The sequence below is a fragment of the Camelina sativa genome, chromosome 15 (assembly GCF_000633955.1).
Source record: "Camelina sativa cultivar DH55 chromosome 15, Cs, whole genome shotgun sequence".
In the NCBI taxonomy this organism is placed as follows: domain Eukaryota; kingdom Viridiplantae; phylum Streptophyta; class Magnoliopsida; order Brassicales; family Brassicaceae; genus Camelina; species Camelina sativa.
Window position 1 is genome coordinate 2,840,039 of NC_025699.1, and position 15,993 is coordinate 2,856,031.

Below are 15,993 nucleotides of genomic sequence, written 5' to 3' on the forward strand. Positions count from 1 at the left end.
TTCGGCGTCATTGCTCTGAAAACTAGGGTTTCACTCTTCTGTCTGATTCTTTCGTCAAAACGGGGAAAAGCAACGTGGTGGGTGGGTATTGGGTTCAGTTTGGGTGGGTATTGGGTTCCGCTTTTTTTGCCCAGGGCAACTAGTTGGTGGGCCAAAGCAACAATGGGCAAATTCATGATCCTCTACTAGTTGGTCGATGCACGTGATAAGGAGGTAACAACTTTTACACACGAGTTTCTGGGTAATAGGAACCAACCGGGGGGAAATTGGTTACAGATGCTACACAAGTTTACAGGGTCAGATGGGGACTAGTGAACCATTCGCAACCTCATTCACGTCGCTTCCGAAGAAAGAAGGGTAGAGAAGAAAAAGGAGAAAGGCCAGCCTTGTAAACTAGGGAAAGAAAGATTACTCGGACCGAATTATAGATCATAGGAGGAAATTGGATTTGCCACCATGATTCCCTTCTTCAGGGATCAATCTAATTATAAACATACTCCAATCTAAACAGATTTGATTTAGCTATTAAAACATTACCTGTTAGCATATTAATGTAAAATGAACTAAATTAACACAAGTCCCGATTTATACGTGGTTCCCTCCTCGTTAATTTATTATATGTTAACCATAATCAGCTTATATGTTTACATAAGCTGATTCTCTTAACTCGTGCCACAAATCAGATATCATATGTACATCAAATAACACACACACATACATAAATTCGAAAGGCAACTCCATAATTTATAACGTCTGACTGGTCCACGAAATACAAATTAGCTTACAGATTATTAGAAAAATTCCAACACAAGCATCCAGCTACGGACGGCCCCCATCGGATTCCTCAAATCTACTCTCTGGCACTCTGCACTGAAAACACAACAACAACAACAACAACAAAGGTAATGCAAATGAAATAAACGCAGTAGTCACAGTGTGTCATCCAGAAGCTTCTTGATTTTTGTTTTTACCTTTCTTAAAAACTCTTCTATCTCATCTTCTCCTAAAAGATCCCTGAGGGGATGTTTTGTTACCACCACACCTTAATACCACACACATGTACACACACACACACAATTAAACAAGAAAATTTAATCGAATTCAATTCAGGTAAGAGAACAAATTTTCTCTCACTCTCGCTCTCTCAGGATCCTCCATACCAAACAAATATCCCCCCATCAGGTAAAGACCTCGTTTTGCTAAACCACTACCATTAGTGGTGAGCCATGATAAAACCGTCCTGCCTCCGCTCTTAGACTCTACCAATCACAAATCAGATATTTTTGTTTTACTTTCCGTATACAAAACACAACCAAAAAACGAACCGATCGAATTGTATAGATCTGAGAGAGAACTTTACCGTTGGTGCTACCAGACGATGAGGAAGAGAAATTGCGGCGAGAGTGAATCGATCTCCAGCCCTGTAAGACTATTCGTCAATCGATCGAACACAAGAGAAAAGAAAACAAAAAAAACAAAGTGGAGGTGGGGAAGATAACAAACAATTATGATAGTAATCATATTTCTCGATCGATCTCTTACCTGTGCAACGACAGATCTCAGATTCGGCGTCATTGCTCTGAAAACTAGGGTTTCAGTCTGGTTCTTCCGTCAAAACGGGGGAAACTATAATCTTTTTAATATGTCATTCAAATACGTATGAACTTTTTAAAATTTAAATTTAGGCTAAAAGGCCCACCAGATTTTATAATCTTTTAGGCCCAAAAAGCGGAAAAAAAAACATAAAATGTCTATCCAACTTCTACTGGTCGGGTCGAGTAAAAACCCGGAAGATTCGCCTGACATCAGCGTTTTAGGAGATGCATGGACCACCGTTTAGGAGCTTTAAACCGCAGTTACCACGGCTCTGTTCCGTTAGAGATCAAAGTGACGGCGAAGAAGATAATAGACGACGTCATCCGATCGTCATGGTCGTGGAAGAGAGGCAGATGTCGACGAGGGAAGCGGTTGCGATTCAAGAAGCAGAAGGAGATGGTCAGAGAGTAGGAGAAGGAGAGCTTAGTTGCTGCGCTTGCATGGTGAAAATCAAAGGCGCATATATCTTTCTCACCTTGTGGTCACACGTTTTGTAAGCTCTGTTCTATATTCCTTTTGGTGTATATTCCTTTTGCAAATTTGAGTTATTAAGTTGTTGACAATTTTGATCGATATCTAACTTGTTTCTAAATCTCAGGTACTTAAATTTGTTGTATGACCAAAAAAATAACTTTGTTATAGTATAAAAAAGCACAACAGAGAATCGTTTTCCATAGATTGACTTTTTTAATTTAAAAAAAAAAAATGATTAGGTAAATTTTTAATGGGTTGAATGTTTTACAGCAAAAATGTTTAATTTGTTTAACCACTATTTTGGAGATGAATGGGTTGAATAATATCCAGTCTAATTTTACTCAACTTAACTGTGTCTGACATACTTTTAGTAACCGACAATTTTAAAACTACAAAGTTTTGTTAGCAGAATCCCCAAAATCGAATACACTATTGACGTTAGGATCGTGAGAAGCACATATGTAGTTCACACAATAAGATTAAAGATACAATGATTGTATGTTCAACCATCATTATTTACAAATCGTAAGAATGAGAACCCATTTCTACAATTAAGATAAGATTTTGAAGGGTATATTTGTTAATTTTTTAAAAAATAGGAGCATGTTTGGTAGGATTTGCCAGTTGAAATCCTACAAATTCACAAATTGGTATGATTAGTTATTTCGGGTTGTAGAATCATAACCAATGCTCTTGTCGTTAGCGGTGCAACATTAGTTGAAGTCACAAAGTTGAAATCCGGAACTAAATACAAGGCTAGCGTCTCGGCTTTTGGGCATGAATGTGACTTAGCCCTCTTAGTCATTGATGATGAAGACTTTTGGAAGGATTTGAAACCGCTGAAGCTTTTTGGGAAGATGCCTACAAACCGTGTGCATCGTTGGATATCCTCTAGGTGGTGATGGTCTATCCATAACAAGAGGAGTTGTCTCACAATCGAAGCGCACTCAAACTTCCAATTACCTAAGTAGATGGAACCATAAATTCTGAAAACAGTGGGGGCCTGTTTTTGTGGGGAACATGGTAATTGGAGTGGCCTTTGAGAGTCTGAGCGAGGGAGACAATATCGGGTAAGTATTGAAATATATTTACATATAATGTAAAATATTTGATTGTGTTTTGATAGTAACTGATTTTGCATAGTATATATTCGCACAATATTGATTGTGATTTGAAATATAATTGCATAACATTAATTGTGATTTGGTAACTACTATATTTGCGTCTATGATTTTGTAGATTTTTGTGCTGATTTAATGGATCCTAGCTAATTTTTTTTTTTTTGCGGATACGTCATTCCATCTCCAATTGTGAATATTTTCTTAGTAAGTGTTGCCAACAAGGGAGGAGGGTTTTGTTCACTTGACATTTGTTTCCAACCAATGGAGAATGCTATGATGTGAGACTACTTAAAGATGAAGAAGCATATGACCGGCATTTTAGTGACAGAGGTTAGTGAGCTTTCACCAGTTGTCTCATTTTTTATTGTAATTTGGTATTAACTGATTTTGCATAATATATTGATTGTGATTTGAAATATAATTGCATAACATTAATTGTGATTGGGTAAAAGAGAAAAAGGTTGACAAAAAAAAAACATTAATTGTGATTTGGTAACTAACATATCTCCAAAAAAAATTATCTTTCTAATTAATTATGTACGAAAATTACTAATTAATTTTAAAAATTTGTAAACCAATCAGAATTTAAAAAAGTAAGAATTTATATCTAAGTATCTAAATTATTATTTTAATAACTATATTTGGAAGATTTTGTTAAGATTTTAAATTATGATTTTCCTATCATCTTTTTCTTAATTTTATTTACAAATTATTTTGAATTATCATATAATACATATGATAAATAAATATGTAGATTGTGATTTGAATTTTTTAAAATGAAAATATATTACTCAATCTATAGATAAAAATGTGTGTTTTAATGTTCCACATCGCCGGATTGGTAAATCTAAATTTATGTGGTTGATAAATTAATAATTTTATTTGCTCACAATTAAAATATAATAATTCTACTTTAAAATATTTCACAAAATAATGATCTAAATACAACAAACAAACAATATAAAATGATAATATACATCAAATACATTAAAATATTATAATATTTTAAAACATTTAGTATTTAAAATATATATATGTAGATTTACCAAACAATTTTAATATTTTATAGAACTGTGTCATGACATGCTTTGGTATTATTACTTCGATGACGAAAAACAATTTACGTTTCAACTATACACAGTTTCGCAAAACATAACCATAGGTCCATACTCCATAACTAAGTTAAACGAAAATTGTCACAAAATCCATAAACAAACCTCTTAACTCTAACTCTAATCTAATCTAGTACCTGAACTCTACTAAGTACTAATTAAACTCTAAAATTTAAATATTGAATTCTAGACTTGAACCTAAATTAATAAATTGCAATGTGGAGTGATACTGTAGTAATCTATTAGTCTCTTATCTTATTATATAAAGTATGGTTTCAAAAGTTACTAATTCATAAGATCGCGACATATGTCAAAATCTTATGATGTTGTAAATTATTAAAATAATAATTAAAAATTATATTAAATTATATAATTTTGTAATTTTAAAGAAAAAAGAATCGTCTGCGTTAAATTGAATTCCTTGGCTTAATCTTAAAAGAAAAAGAAATTATCATTAAAATTTTACAATAATTAAACTTATACAACAAAAATCCTACGTTATACTGAATTTTTTGGCCTAATCTTGAAAGAAGAATAATTTAAATGTAAATATATGTATTCTGTTAGATCTTTGTCATATAAATAAAGAGGAAGACGTCATTATGATGTATCATACTCAATTAGAATTTTCAAACATAAGCACTACAGATGGAAACCAAAACTGTGAAAATAATGAAAAGTCAGCCAAAAAAAGGAATAGAACCATTATGAATAATGATCAATTTGTTATGATGGACAAAACGCTTACCGATGAACCTCATATGCGACTGAAACTAGCTACGCTTCAGGCATGGGTCGACAAACTAAATCAATGCGTAATTATAAGACTCATATTCAGCTTCACGTACATATTTTTTTCATAATTGACTAATATTATTTTATAAAATCTAAGGACCCCAGCTTACAACTATGCAGCTAAGAAAATGACTTTTTTTTCCGAGACACTTTCATCTAACAAAAACATATATTTCAAGTTTATTACAAACAATCAAAAGAAGTTAAAACTAGCAAACATTCAAACCCATCAATTTAACCACAAAAATGTCTTGCAAAAGAATCTAAGAGATATCTTACGCTAATTATATTATATGTGTTTTCTCAATTAGATTTTGACATGTATAAACAAAAACATAATACATTAAGCATGTATACTGTTATTAATCAAGAAGTAGTGAATAACAAATCTAAAAAGAATAACATAAGTTATGTCAAAAGAATTATTATATTTGAAATGTAATAAGAACATCTAATTAAGAAAATACCATTATATCTACATAAAATTTACATGTTTATATCAAAAACTTTAATCTTTGAATTTTTTTCTGATATAATTTTGCCGATCTGTTTTGGGTCTTTTATTCGTGCGGGTTCTTCAATGGAAGCTATTAGATGCAATGAAATGGAATCAAAGTACATAAAACCCGCTAAATTAATCGAGGATGGAGACACTAATGTAGCTAGGTTCCAAAAGTAATTCTACAGTTAGTAGCGTTATAAGTTTCAAATATTAGTCGGTGGTTGATGTATTTGGTCAAAATCTAGAGTGTTCTCTTCTGGAAAATGTCATGAATTCTGGTACTGAAACAAGAGCTGGACCGAGTAATTGAGAAGCGATTTTGTAATTTGGAAAGTTGGAACGGTAAACCATTATAAAATTGGTTTCAAACCTGATTTATGTGGTTTTCTATCGGATTTGGTTCGTAAACCGTTTAAGTCCAGGTATATAGAGAAATATATGAGAACTTTTGATTCGGGTAGAAATAGGTTGAGAACTTACGACTCGAGAATATTTGAGATGAGGTCATAGTTCTAAATAGTTTGGTACAATGTGTTACTTCTGAGGAGTAAATAAGACATCAATCCTTAACGTGATTATGACATATATCATGTTTTTGATTGTTAACAAATTTTTTTTTTTTGTTTATTCAAATTTTTATTTTTCTTATGTTATATTAATTTTTTTTTTCAATTTCTCAACTTTGTTTGGGTTAGTCCTAAAATCATTGTAATAGAGTAGAAAATTTTCACCGATTGTTCATCCAAAATAACTTTGGAGTAAAAAAATTAATAGTTAAAGAAATTATGTCACAAAACAGTTTTAGTAATTATAAGAACTATAATTATGCCAAGCAACATAAAATTTGTTTCATTTGTCTAAAAGACATTTTATAAGTGGTGATAAAGAGCATACTTTAACAATAAAATAATTTATGATTTAAGAGCATATTTTTAATGCTGAAAACATATAGTAAAATTGTACATGGTTACTACATTATATGTTGCTTTGATGAATTCTTTGCATATATATTTTTTTTTGTAATAAGTTGTGAAAAGTTTTTGAAATTTGACAATAATAATATTTTTAATGATGAGTATTTGGCAAAAGTTTTGGTGGGATATAATTTAGCTTTAGATTATTTTAATTATTATTATAATATATTAAAAATATAAATAAGTGTACGAAGGTAAATACAAATATGATTTTGGTGGGATATAATTAGCTTTAAAGTATTGTAATAATTGTTATAATTTAAAATATAAATAAGTGTATGTAGGTAAATACAAATATGATTTTTTTCTCTAACTAAAATTATTTATATATTTACTTAAAGAAATAAAATTTCTTAGGATTTATTCTCTTCAATTATTTCAGTACCCGCACATTGTGCGGGTCCTTATCTAGTTTATTATATTTTTTTTTTGCCAACAAATTAGTCCCTTCTCAAACCAAAGCAACACTAATAACCGGATGAACCCAAAAGCTCCGGTTCATCCTTTGGTCCGGTCTGATCTAAATAATCGCCATACGCACCGTTTTACTGGCCTCTCCTAATCAGAATCATCGGATTACACAACTCAGTAACTCACACAGAGGACAAGCAGAGGAAGAAGAAGAAGAAGAAGAAGGAGAAAAGGATGAGTTGCGCTACACCAGCGCTTCCTCCTTCACTCTTTACTAATGGGTCTCTCTCGTCTCCTCAGAATGTCTCCGTAAGCTCCAAAAATACAATCTCTTTTTTTTCCGAATTGCGACTTCTCTGCTGGCTTTCGAAATGCCAAGGAAGTCTTATTTTGTGATTTTATCTGAATTTGTGTGTTTTCAGATGAATAGCTTAAACAATTTGGTGAAAGTTAGTGACTCTGGTGGTTTTAAATGGCGCCTTGTGATAGCCTACGATGGCACAAAATTTGCAGGTTCGTCTTCTCAAAACTGAAACAAACTTTTAAGTGTATTATTAGTTCGTAGCAGTTCAAAAGTGCACAGTCCTAATCCTCAGGAGTATATTGTTTACCTATAATAGAGTTGCATCATAGACTCCATATGATTATGTTAAGGATAAAAATCGTAACTTTTCTTGAAATTTCACTTGAATCTGCGTGACAAAGATTTCTTGTATACTTGAAAGCGTACTCAAGATTTCTCCAAATTGTAGTCTTTAAGTTTTGGATTTTGCTCCTACTTGATTGTTGGCTTCAGGTTGGCAGTATCAGGAGTCACCACCAACGATCCAATCAATGTTAGAGAAAGCCTTGATTCATATAACAAAGCTCGAAAGAAAAGAGCTGCATCTTGTTGGAGCAGGCAGGACCGATGCTGGTGTTCACGCTTGGGGTCAGGTTCGGCTTAATTCCCAAATCTCTCTTTCTGAACTCTTTAAGAAATTTTGATCTGACCACAAACTCTTTGGCCAATCTTGTTTTTTTCTCCTTCAGGTAGCTCATTTTGTCACTCCTTATAATTATACTAGTTTGGATAGCATTCACGCTGCTTTAAACGGACTTCTCCCTAAAGATATCCGTGTCAGAGAGATGAGTGCAGCGCTTCCTGAGTTCCACGCTCGCTTTTCTGCCTCTAGCAAGATTTACCGCTACCAGATATACAACGACACTTTCATGGACCCGTTCCAGCGTCATTGGGCATTCCACTGTGCTTATAAACTGAATGCTTCTAAAATGCAGGAAGCTGCTAAACTTTTTGTCGGAAAGCATGATTTCTCTGCATTTGCTAATGCTACACGGGAAGATGGAATGCCTGATCCTTTGAAGACTATATCCCGCTTTGATATCATTCAAATGGTAATATTTCTTAATTCTTGAAAAAGTTAGGAAAAGGGTCATATGCTATAACCTTTGATGTGTTTTGGTGTTTAGGGATCTCTTCTACAGCTTGAAGTTGAAGGATCAGGCTTTTTGTACAGACAAGTGAGAAACATGGTTAGTTCTATGTTCTCTTTAACGATGCTTGACACGGCGAAGTAATGTTTTTAGTCTGCTGAGTCCTTCCACATTTGCAGGTAGCTTTGCTGATTCAGATTGGAAAAGAGGCATTAGATTCAGATATTGTTCCAATGATTCTGGAAACCAAAGACAGGAGAGAGCTTGCAAAGTATACAACTTTGCCTGCACCGCCTCATGGTCTTTGTCTTGTGTCTATCAAGTATAAGGAAGACCATTTAAAGCTTCCACTGGATTGTCCTGTAACTAGTTTTGGTAGACATCACACTATAACAAGATGTAAACTTCCCTTCTATTAAATCATTCTTCTGTTTAACATAAGAAACTGAAAAAAAAATAAAACATTGTCTATTTACTTCTCTGCAAGACGACTACAATCTTCATAGGATCAAGCTAAACATTTTGAGTGGAAAGTCCTGATACTATGTCTCAAAGAAACGAAGCTCAACCATGAATTCTTTCTGTTTTGGGGAGTACCAAGCAACAGCCTTGGCAGAAGCAAGCACTTGAATAGCATACTCCATAGCAAATACTGTCTTATCTACAGTCACGGGGTTAGCTCCATTCTTCAGATCAATCTGAATTCCAGACTCCACTCTGAAACTAAACGGTCCAACAATCTGCAACCAAATCCGTAGAATATTATTACGAATCAAGCAGCCGAAACTATGAATTTAAGAATTTGTTTTTGTCTGATAGACTATTTGCTCAGAGCAGTATATACTTTCTTTTACCTGTTGCTGTAAAGAAACTAATACTTCAGGGCAGATTTTTTGAAATGCTTCTAAACTAGGCTGCCGAGAATTTAAGAGATCTTGTGCGACGCTAGTGGCACCGGTAAGAAACCTCAAACCATGAGGAAAGTCTAATCTAGCATGGAAACGGGTGAGATCAAAGAAGTTCTTCTGGAAGCTTCCAAATTGAGCTGTGAGTGATGCCCGTCCTAAGGCATCAGCCATGAATCCGGAATTTACAGATGGAATATGAAGAGAGAGCCCTCCAACACCCTCAGAATCATTCTCAAATTTTGATCTGACTGAATTTTCACCATATGCAGCGGTCATCACAGAGCCTGTGGGATTGATGAAACTTATTATTAACACCAAATAGATCATCAAAAAGACCAGTGCTTCCTAAGCAGAGTGCTCACTCAAACATAAAACTTTCAATCAGAGGATAACAAATTAGCTATTCAATAGCCGTAAGAAACTAAAAAATCCTACAAATTCACCTTTTGCATCACTGATTTTGTCACATCAAATATTAGAGTTGCAGAATTCAGATAATCAGAGTTGCACAAAAATGTGTTAGAGAAATCACAAAACATCCAGTCTTGACAAGAAAAACACTTCTGAAGTGAGTCGAATAAACTTATCTTACCGATAATCCCAGATACTGCAACATGAGGACTACTGAGGAAGATGTCAAAGGGCTTGCAATTTTCAAGCTTTGGAGTGGTACCCCTCCAGAGATCCATGTTTGACCTATAGGAGACTGCAGATTTTAGAGACAATCCAGGAAGCAGAGACGGTGGAGGCACTTCCATTGTATCAGAATTAAACTTCTTGGGTGATCCACTGTTATGGTGTAAACATAAATGGTAACTTAGACCAGACTCAGCAGGAAGAGAAGCTATATCTATAGCCATTGAGAGTGGCACATCCCAATATTCACCATGTTTATCCACAAATAGTCCAGGCCAAAACGCCTCTGCTGTCAGATTGTGAAGAGGAAACTGAAACCCACGAATAAGGAGAAGTGAATCAGAACAATGGAAATCACAAGTCTAGTTCCATATTCCAAAATCAACAAATAAATCACAATTCCAACCAAAATTGAGGAAGATCAATAGCATCAAACAAATCAAAAAAGAAGGTAAGAAAGATAATTTGCCTTGTGATTGAAGATAGCCTTAGCCCTAGGAGTCTTCTTAAGATCACCTTTGTAAGTATCATAGCTAAGAAGCAAAGTATCATCTGGTGTTAACAACAACTCAGAGCAAAAACCCAATGCATACAAAGACTTGTCCTTCAAATGCTTGCCAATTGCGTTTAAACGAGAAGCTGCTGTAGACGACGAAGCCCTTCGACCAAAAGCTTCATTCTTTTTAACCTCCGATACGAATCTCTGAACATCGAATTGGCCCAGAAGAGACACAAACCTTTGGAGTTAAAAAAAAACAAATCAATCATCGAGCTTTCACAGAAACTATCAGGATAAAGTTAGGATTTTGAAATTGGTACCAGTTATTGGAGAAAGGAAGAGTGAGGACTCTTTGAAGAGAGAAACCACCATCGCCGCCTCCATCTCCGGTGTTGGAACGGATAGAGGAGAAGGAAGGGATGAGAGGTGCGGCCATGAATCGGTGAAAGAACTCAACTTGCTTTGAACGAGAGAGATGAGTGCCTCTGGAGAGACCTAGAGGAAGAGGATCGTCTGAAACAGCTCGTGCGGTGGCCTCGAGCGTCACCGGAGTCGACATATCGAGGTCCCAGATGTCTCCCTCGGCGACCCATCTTAGTCTATTCATCGCCGTCGTTTACACCCGCCGTCGCTCGATTTCTACAACCAGCTGAACTCGGGATGACCAAACAACACAGTCTTACTCTGGATTAGTCCAATGAACACCTTGCCGTTTTCTATTTTCGTAAAAAGAATGCCTGCCGTTTTTATTTGGACCCCAAAGTCTATCGCGGAGCATTTACGTGACTGCGACTGTTGATCTGATAAATTTGTGTGACAAAAAAACGCAAACGCAAACGATTTTGTCACAAACAACGTTGCTCCAAGATGAACTAAACTAGATATATTGATACTAGTAAAGTAAAATAGAACAGATAATTTACTAAGGGAGTTTGAAAATTCATCTTAACCTCGATAATAAACAATGAAAAACAAAAAAAATGAAAAATAAATAAACACCTTTTTATTTCCATGGGTGTCCTGCACTAAAAAAATGAGTGGCCAATCTTCAAAATGCGGATTTAGATATATTCTATTTCTTTTTCATTCAAAGTTTTTTTGTATACTCTATATAGTATTATGGGACTTTGGAAGTTATGTAATTTTAGTAATCTGAATGTGAATCCATCTTAGGACCCCAAAAATATATATATTACAATGTACATAATATTGATTTATCATTTATCAATGTGGAACGATTGAAATGTGCTATATGTGATATATTTTCCGTGGCAATTAACTTGTTACAAAAGCTTTAAATTCAAAGTTTGCTTTTTTTTTTTACGATAATTACTAGTGCCTATGTAATGATTAAAATAACTGCAGCTAGCGACAAATAATCTCTTGATACGTTCTGTAGTGTTTTTATATATTCTAAGTGAATATAAAAATGTTAAGAAGTGAAAAGTTCTTTTTAATTTGGTTGGTGGGGTGTTTCCTGCATGGTTCCTCTAGGATTCCAACTTGTCCCAGCCTTATATATAAAGGGACCTTGAGTTTTGAACCCTAAACCATCAGACTCACCTTCCTTCACATGCTTATGTATCTTTAGATATATACACGCAAAATACATCCCTCTCTCTCTATCCCTCTCTCTCTCCCTAGCTAAAGGATCATAATGGGAGGTTCGTGGCGTTTCTTCTTTAGCTTCTTCGGTAGCTTCAAGGCGTGGTGGCGACGCAGACAGAGATCAAACCAGGCAGGAACGGATGATGAGATGTATGGTGAAGATAGTGAGGCCAACTTCTATAATTGGTACCTCGTCGAACCAGCTATTAACCGGAGATCCACTGATTTTATCAAAAGGTTCCACGAGACTCGCGACTGATTCTTCTCTCACCTTTTCAGCCTTCACCAGCTCCGCAACGTTAATTTGTAGCTTGAAAGAAATTTTGTTTCTTTCTTTTGTTCTTTCTGTTTTTGTCTAGCTAGTGTATATGTTTTCTATGTGATTTTAATAAACATAATCATCATTTGGTTAAGTCGTCTGTCCAGTTTGCTTATGTGGTTTTCTCTATATACAATACGTTATATCATTGCATACAATTCATATTTACACTTTCACTATGTTTTGGTGGAACTAAAGTATCCAACCGGTTGGTCGTCTTAAGATAACTTTTAATGCGTAATTAGCCACTTTACCCGTGTCTAAGTGATTTTACCGCGCACCTATCACAACTGCACTAAAACAAATATAACCGTACGTCTTAGAATGAATGAGTATGATGACTATATAATTAGTCTCCTCAAACTAAAAAGAAAACAAAGCTTCCCCCTTGGAATATAATATAGTAAATAATTCACATAGAGTTTACATAAAGCTGTTAATGAGAGGATTGATTGTAATGCATGTACAAGTATCGGTGAGAGGAATTAGTATGTATCCGATTGGTCAACATTAGTCTTAAAAGTTATATATTTTAGATAGGACCATCGATATCTTTTTCTAGTAAAAGTTATCTTGGAAAGCAAGAAGATTTGTTCTCGAGGTTAAACTTAGGGAATAGATCTAAGAGATGATTTTTTATAAAACTATATAATCTGATAATATATCTACTCCCGTTTTGTTAAAAAAAAAACACTATTTACATTTATTACTATGATTTTTGGATAATATGTGACTTCACTAGACAAGTTGAAGGAAGAGGTATATAATATAAGTTGGCCAAATAATCAGTCCGTTCTTATTATAAGACGATATGCACCATATAATCGAAACCAAAACTCACTTCTTTATACAAAACTTTTGGAAAAGGAAAACGAATATATGGTACGTAGAAAGAAGAAGCTTTTGTAGCTAGGCACGAATCGATACAAAAGCAACGAAAGAATCAGTCAGAGCTCGATATGCTTATAATCGAGAAGAAGAAAGAAGATATTTGTGTTTACTAATAATACATGTGCGGTGTGCCTAGCTCCTTTTTCTAGTAGTATATATTTTGTATCCCCAACTTTAAGCCAGCTTGAAAGCACTCCTTGGTGGTTAAGTATCCTCCATTCTATATATAGGCTTAGTCACTTTCTTACCCTTTCTAAAATTCTTACCTTCTCCCAAGTTTCTCGCCTTAGGATTTTTTTTTTTGTTTTTCAAAACCTTTTGGGAACATGTCCTACGCCTTTTACTTTTAATTAATCATTCTCTTTGTTTATATGATGAGAAAATATAATATTTGTTGTTGTCAAAATAACGTTTGTAGTTCACATGACCCCAAATTCTCTTGATGAAAAAGAAAATCGTATGATTAGACGATACATACAATCTAGAGTAATAAGTAACTTTGCTATATATTCCAATTAATATAGCTACACATTCGATTCCTCGTCAAAAGTATATATTGCGTTGGCTTAGATTAATAGTACCTAAGATGGTCCGTAAGGTCAAGTAAAGGAGCAAGAACCAAATCCCAAAGTACATCTCAACGTACAAAAAACTCCTACTTTTAATGTGTGCCCATCATTATTTCTCTAGAAAGGGGAACTACCCACGGAAAATATATATCAAATTTGTTAACTCAGCATATATACCGAATACAAAAGACGAGAAACTACTACATAACTAGTCAGGTTCCATACCTTCTTAATATATATGTGCAGAGCGTATATAACCCCTCCATAATGCTATTAATTATGTACTAACTAGAGTCTAGAGTAAATATTGGATAAAAAAAGTTTCGTACTAAATAACAGTAGTTAATTAAAAGAAGAAGAAAAAAAAAGTTTGATGGTAATGCAAATGTGGTTTGTTTCTCGTGTCTCTTTTCACCATTGTTTACATGACCAAACATCGTTTAATTATGGAGTTTCTTCAACTACATATTCAACGACTCTCTCATCTTGGTGTGTAACCTCAATTCCGTTGTCAAGCTCTATTGTTAGATCTTCGTCTTGTTTGGTGTCATGTGTTTGTTCACACATGCTTTCTACCGTTTGTTGATCAACATCTGGTTTTGTAACCGCCTCTTCATTGTCATGGTGCGCAGCATCCGCAACAAGTTTCTGATCAGTTTCGCTAACACTTTCAATCCGAACCGATGATCTTTGAGATACACCTCCATCAGTTTCATTGTTAACATCATCACGTCGAACCGATGATCCCTGATGTGCAAAAGTGACGGCATCATGTCGTATGTTTGGTTGATACCAGTTCTGCTGCGTCATGAATGGTAAACCATATGAGCAACAAATCCGCAGTAATACCATTAGTAATATTTGAAAAGAGTTAATCAAAAATCCAATACTATATGGAAACATAAGTTCTAACCATGTGTGTTGTTGGGTAAGCTCCGTAAGGATTATGATATGGATTGTGATACATGTAGTAAAAATATTGTCCTCTAACGTGATCCCTGTACATATTAAAAAAAGAAAAATCCAAAGAAATTAGATGAAAACAATATTCAGTTTTAAACAAACTTATATTGAACTTACCAGACAGGGGGAGGACAAAATGGAAATGGTTGCTGATATTGATGTGGTGGTCTCACCTGATTTAAAGATCCTGAAAATTTAAAAATTATGGAAAACATAAATTTATTTGAGAAATTTTCGCTACAGCAAAAAAAAAAAAAAAAAAAACTCGAATTAAAAATAGAAGAAAAATTAGAAGAAACCAGTTTGGTTAGGAAGGTTCATGTTTTTCTTTGCAGCACCACGAGTAGCCAAATTGCAATTGGTTGTTCTCCCATCAATGACCGGGGTCGGATTTTCAAGAGCTCTAACTGCAGACTCTGTCTCTTTAAAAGTAACCTAAAATTTAATATCCCAAAAACAAAACAAATTTTTATAAATAGAGTGAAATTTTTGAGATTATAAAACATCAAAAGCATTGAAGATATAAAAGATAAGTACAGAAAAAAAAAACATGAGAATATAAACTCCAATATAAACGAAATTCTTATGAGAAATATAAACGAAGTGTTTTTTTTTTTTTAAAGTGATTGGATATTAGCAAAAAAAACCCTAATGATATCTCTAGCATTAAATATCATATATACAAAACGTTTTACAAATTTTAACCTACGAGGAACACGTCTTTAATTTGTTCAAAGGATATCTATAACAATTAATTAGAAGAAAAAAATCGTATTATACATACAAACAAACGTGAACATAGTCACAAGGCACACAACAACAAATATACTTTTAAAAGATATATCAAACCTAAACATGAGAAAGTACGTAATTCACAAGAAGCATGCAAATTGCAAAATAAATTGTTCATCATATATGAAACAGAATTAGGGAAAAAAAAAATATACTTACAAAACCATAGCCTTTGGATCGTACAGGATTAGTTTCACAAACAACGTTAGCATCAATCACTTCTCCGAATTGTTCGAAGTGTGTTTTCAAATCTTCTGCTGTTGTTCTCCATGTTAAATTCCCAACAAAGATCTTATTAGGCTGATTCGTTTGAGACATGATGAATGAATGAAGCTCTCTAAGAGAAAACAGAAGTTGCAATCGTTGTTAAAGAGGAGTTTAGTAGTGGT

General features: G+C 34.1%; 4 protein-coding genes across 6 annotated transcripts; 1 reads left to right on the top strand and 3 right to left on the bottom strand.

The window, feature by feature from the left end:
* LOC104744893 lies at positions 720 to 1,615 on the bottom strand. 3 transcript variants are annotated; one of them, XR_760681.2, is made up of 5 exons: positions 1,543 to 1,615; positions 1,361 to 1,421; positions 1,135 to 1,259; positions 972 to 1,042; positions 720 to 870 (listed from the first exon to the last, which is right to left on the bottom strand). XR_760681.2 is itself a non-coding variant. In XM_010466016.2 (5 exons), the coding sequence occupies exons 1-5, from the start codon at positions 1,573 to 1,575 to the stop codon at positions 851 to 853; spliced, it is 279 nt and encodes a 92-aa protein (XP_010464318.1). In that variant the 5' UTR covers positions 1,576 to 1,615; the 3' UTR covers positions 720 to 850. The 3 variants fall into 3 exon arrangements, 2 of the variants coding, with proteins under 2 accessions (XP_010464318.1, XP_010464316.1); XM_010466016.2 differs by having other exon boundaries at positions 720 to 865; positions 1,161 to 1,259; XM_010466014.2 differs by having other exon boundaries at positions 1,161 to 1,259.
* On the top strand, positions 7,151 to 8,898 carry LOC104744892 (tRNA pseudouridine synthase A 1-like). The gene is made up of 6 exons (XM_010466013.2): positions 7,151 to 7,294; positions 7,408 to 7,498; positions 7,782 to 7,921; positions 8,018 to 8,380; positions 8,456 to 8,518; positions 8,599 to 8,898. Exons 1-6 carry the CDS (start codon positions 7,220 to 7,222, stop codon positions 8,836 to 8,838), a joined length of 972 nt encoding a protein of 323 aa, XP_010464315.1. The 5' UTR covers positions 7,151 to 7,219; the 3' UTR covers positions 8,839 to 8,898.
* LOC104744890 (protein TRIGALACTOSYLDIACYLGLYCEROL 4, chloroplastic) lies at positions 8,810 to 11,121 on the bottom strand. Its single transcript, XM_010466012.2, has 5 exons — positions 10,783 to 11,121; positions 10,433 to 10,700; positions 9,920 to 10,274; positions 9,274 to 9,611; positions 8,810 to 9,159 (listed from the first exon to the last, which is right to left on the bottom strand). Exons 1-5 carry the CDS (start codon positions 11,067 to 11,069, stop codon positions 8,962 to 8,964), a joined length of 1,446 nt encoding a protein of 481 aa, XP_010464314.1. The 5' UTR covers positions 11,070 to 11,121; the 3' UTR covers positions 8,810 to 8,961.
* Positions 14,294 to 15,927, bottom strand: LOC104748057 (RNA-binding protein 38-like). Its single transcript, XM_010469750.1, has 5 exons — positions 15,764 to 15,927; positions 15,112 to 15,247; positions 14,930 to 14,999; positions 14,763 to 14,847; positions 14,294 to 14,650 (listed from the first exon to the last, which is right to left on the bottom strand). Exons 1-5 carry the CDS (start codon positions 15,920 to 15,922, stop codon positions 14,294 to 14,296), a joined length of 807 nt encoding a protein of 268 aa, XP_010468052.1. The 5' UTR covers positions 15,923 to 15,927.

Bases quoted from the DNA above. Each gene is read 5' to 3' on its own strand.
- LOC104744893 (XM_010466014.2), bottom strand. From the start codon at position 1,575: ATGACGCCGAATCTGAGATCTGTCGTTGCACAG. The intron at 1,260-1,360 runs GTAAAGTTCTCT...TGTGATTGGTAG, and splicing joins ATCGTCTGGTAGCACCAACG to AGTCTAAGAGCGGAGGCAGG. The intron at 871-971 runs GTAAAAACAAAA...TTGTGTTTTCAG, and splicing joins TAGAAGAGTTTTTAAGAAAG to TGCAGAGTGCCAGAGAGTAG.
- LOC104748057 (XM_010469750.1), bottom strand. From the start codon at position 15,922: ATGTCTCAAACGAATCAGCCTAATAAGATCTTTGTTGGGAATTTAACA. The intron at 15,248-15,763 runs GTAAGTATATTT...ATTAAATTTTAG, and splicing joins GATCCAAAGGCTATGGTTTT to GTTACTTTTAAAGAGACAGA. The intron at 14,848-14,929 runs GTAAGTTCAATA...TAATATGTACAG, and splicing joins TTTTGTCCTCCCCCTGTCTG to GGATCACGTTAGAGGACAAT.
- LOC104744892 (XM_010466013.2), top strand. From the start codon at position 7,220: ATGAGTTGCGCTACACCAGCGCTTCCTCCTTCACTCTTTACTAATGGG. The intron at 7,295-7,407 runs GTAAGCTCCAAA...GTGTGTTTTCAG, and splicing joins CGTCTCCTCAGAATGTCTCC to ATGAATAGCTTAAACAATTT. The intron at 7,922-8,017 runs GTTCGGCTTAAT...TTTCTCCTTCAG, and splicing joins GTGTTCACGCTTGGGGTCAG to GTAGCTCATTTTGTCACTCC.
- LOC104744890 (XM_010466012.2), bottom strand. From the start codon at position 11,069: ATGAATAGACTAAGATGGGTCGCCGAGGGAGACATCTGGGACCTCGAT. The intron at 10,275-10,432 runs GCAAATTATCTT...CGTGGGTTTCAG, and splicing joins AGGCTATCTTCAATCACAAG to TTTCCTCTTCACAATCTGAC. The intron at 9,160-9,273 runs GTAAAAGAAAGT...ATTTGGTTGCAG, and splicing joins TAGTTTCTTTACAGCAACAG to ATTGTTGGACCGTTTAGTTT.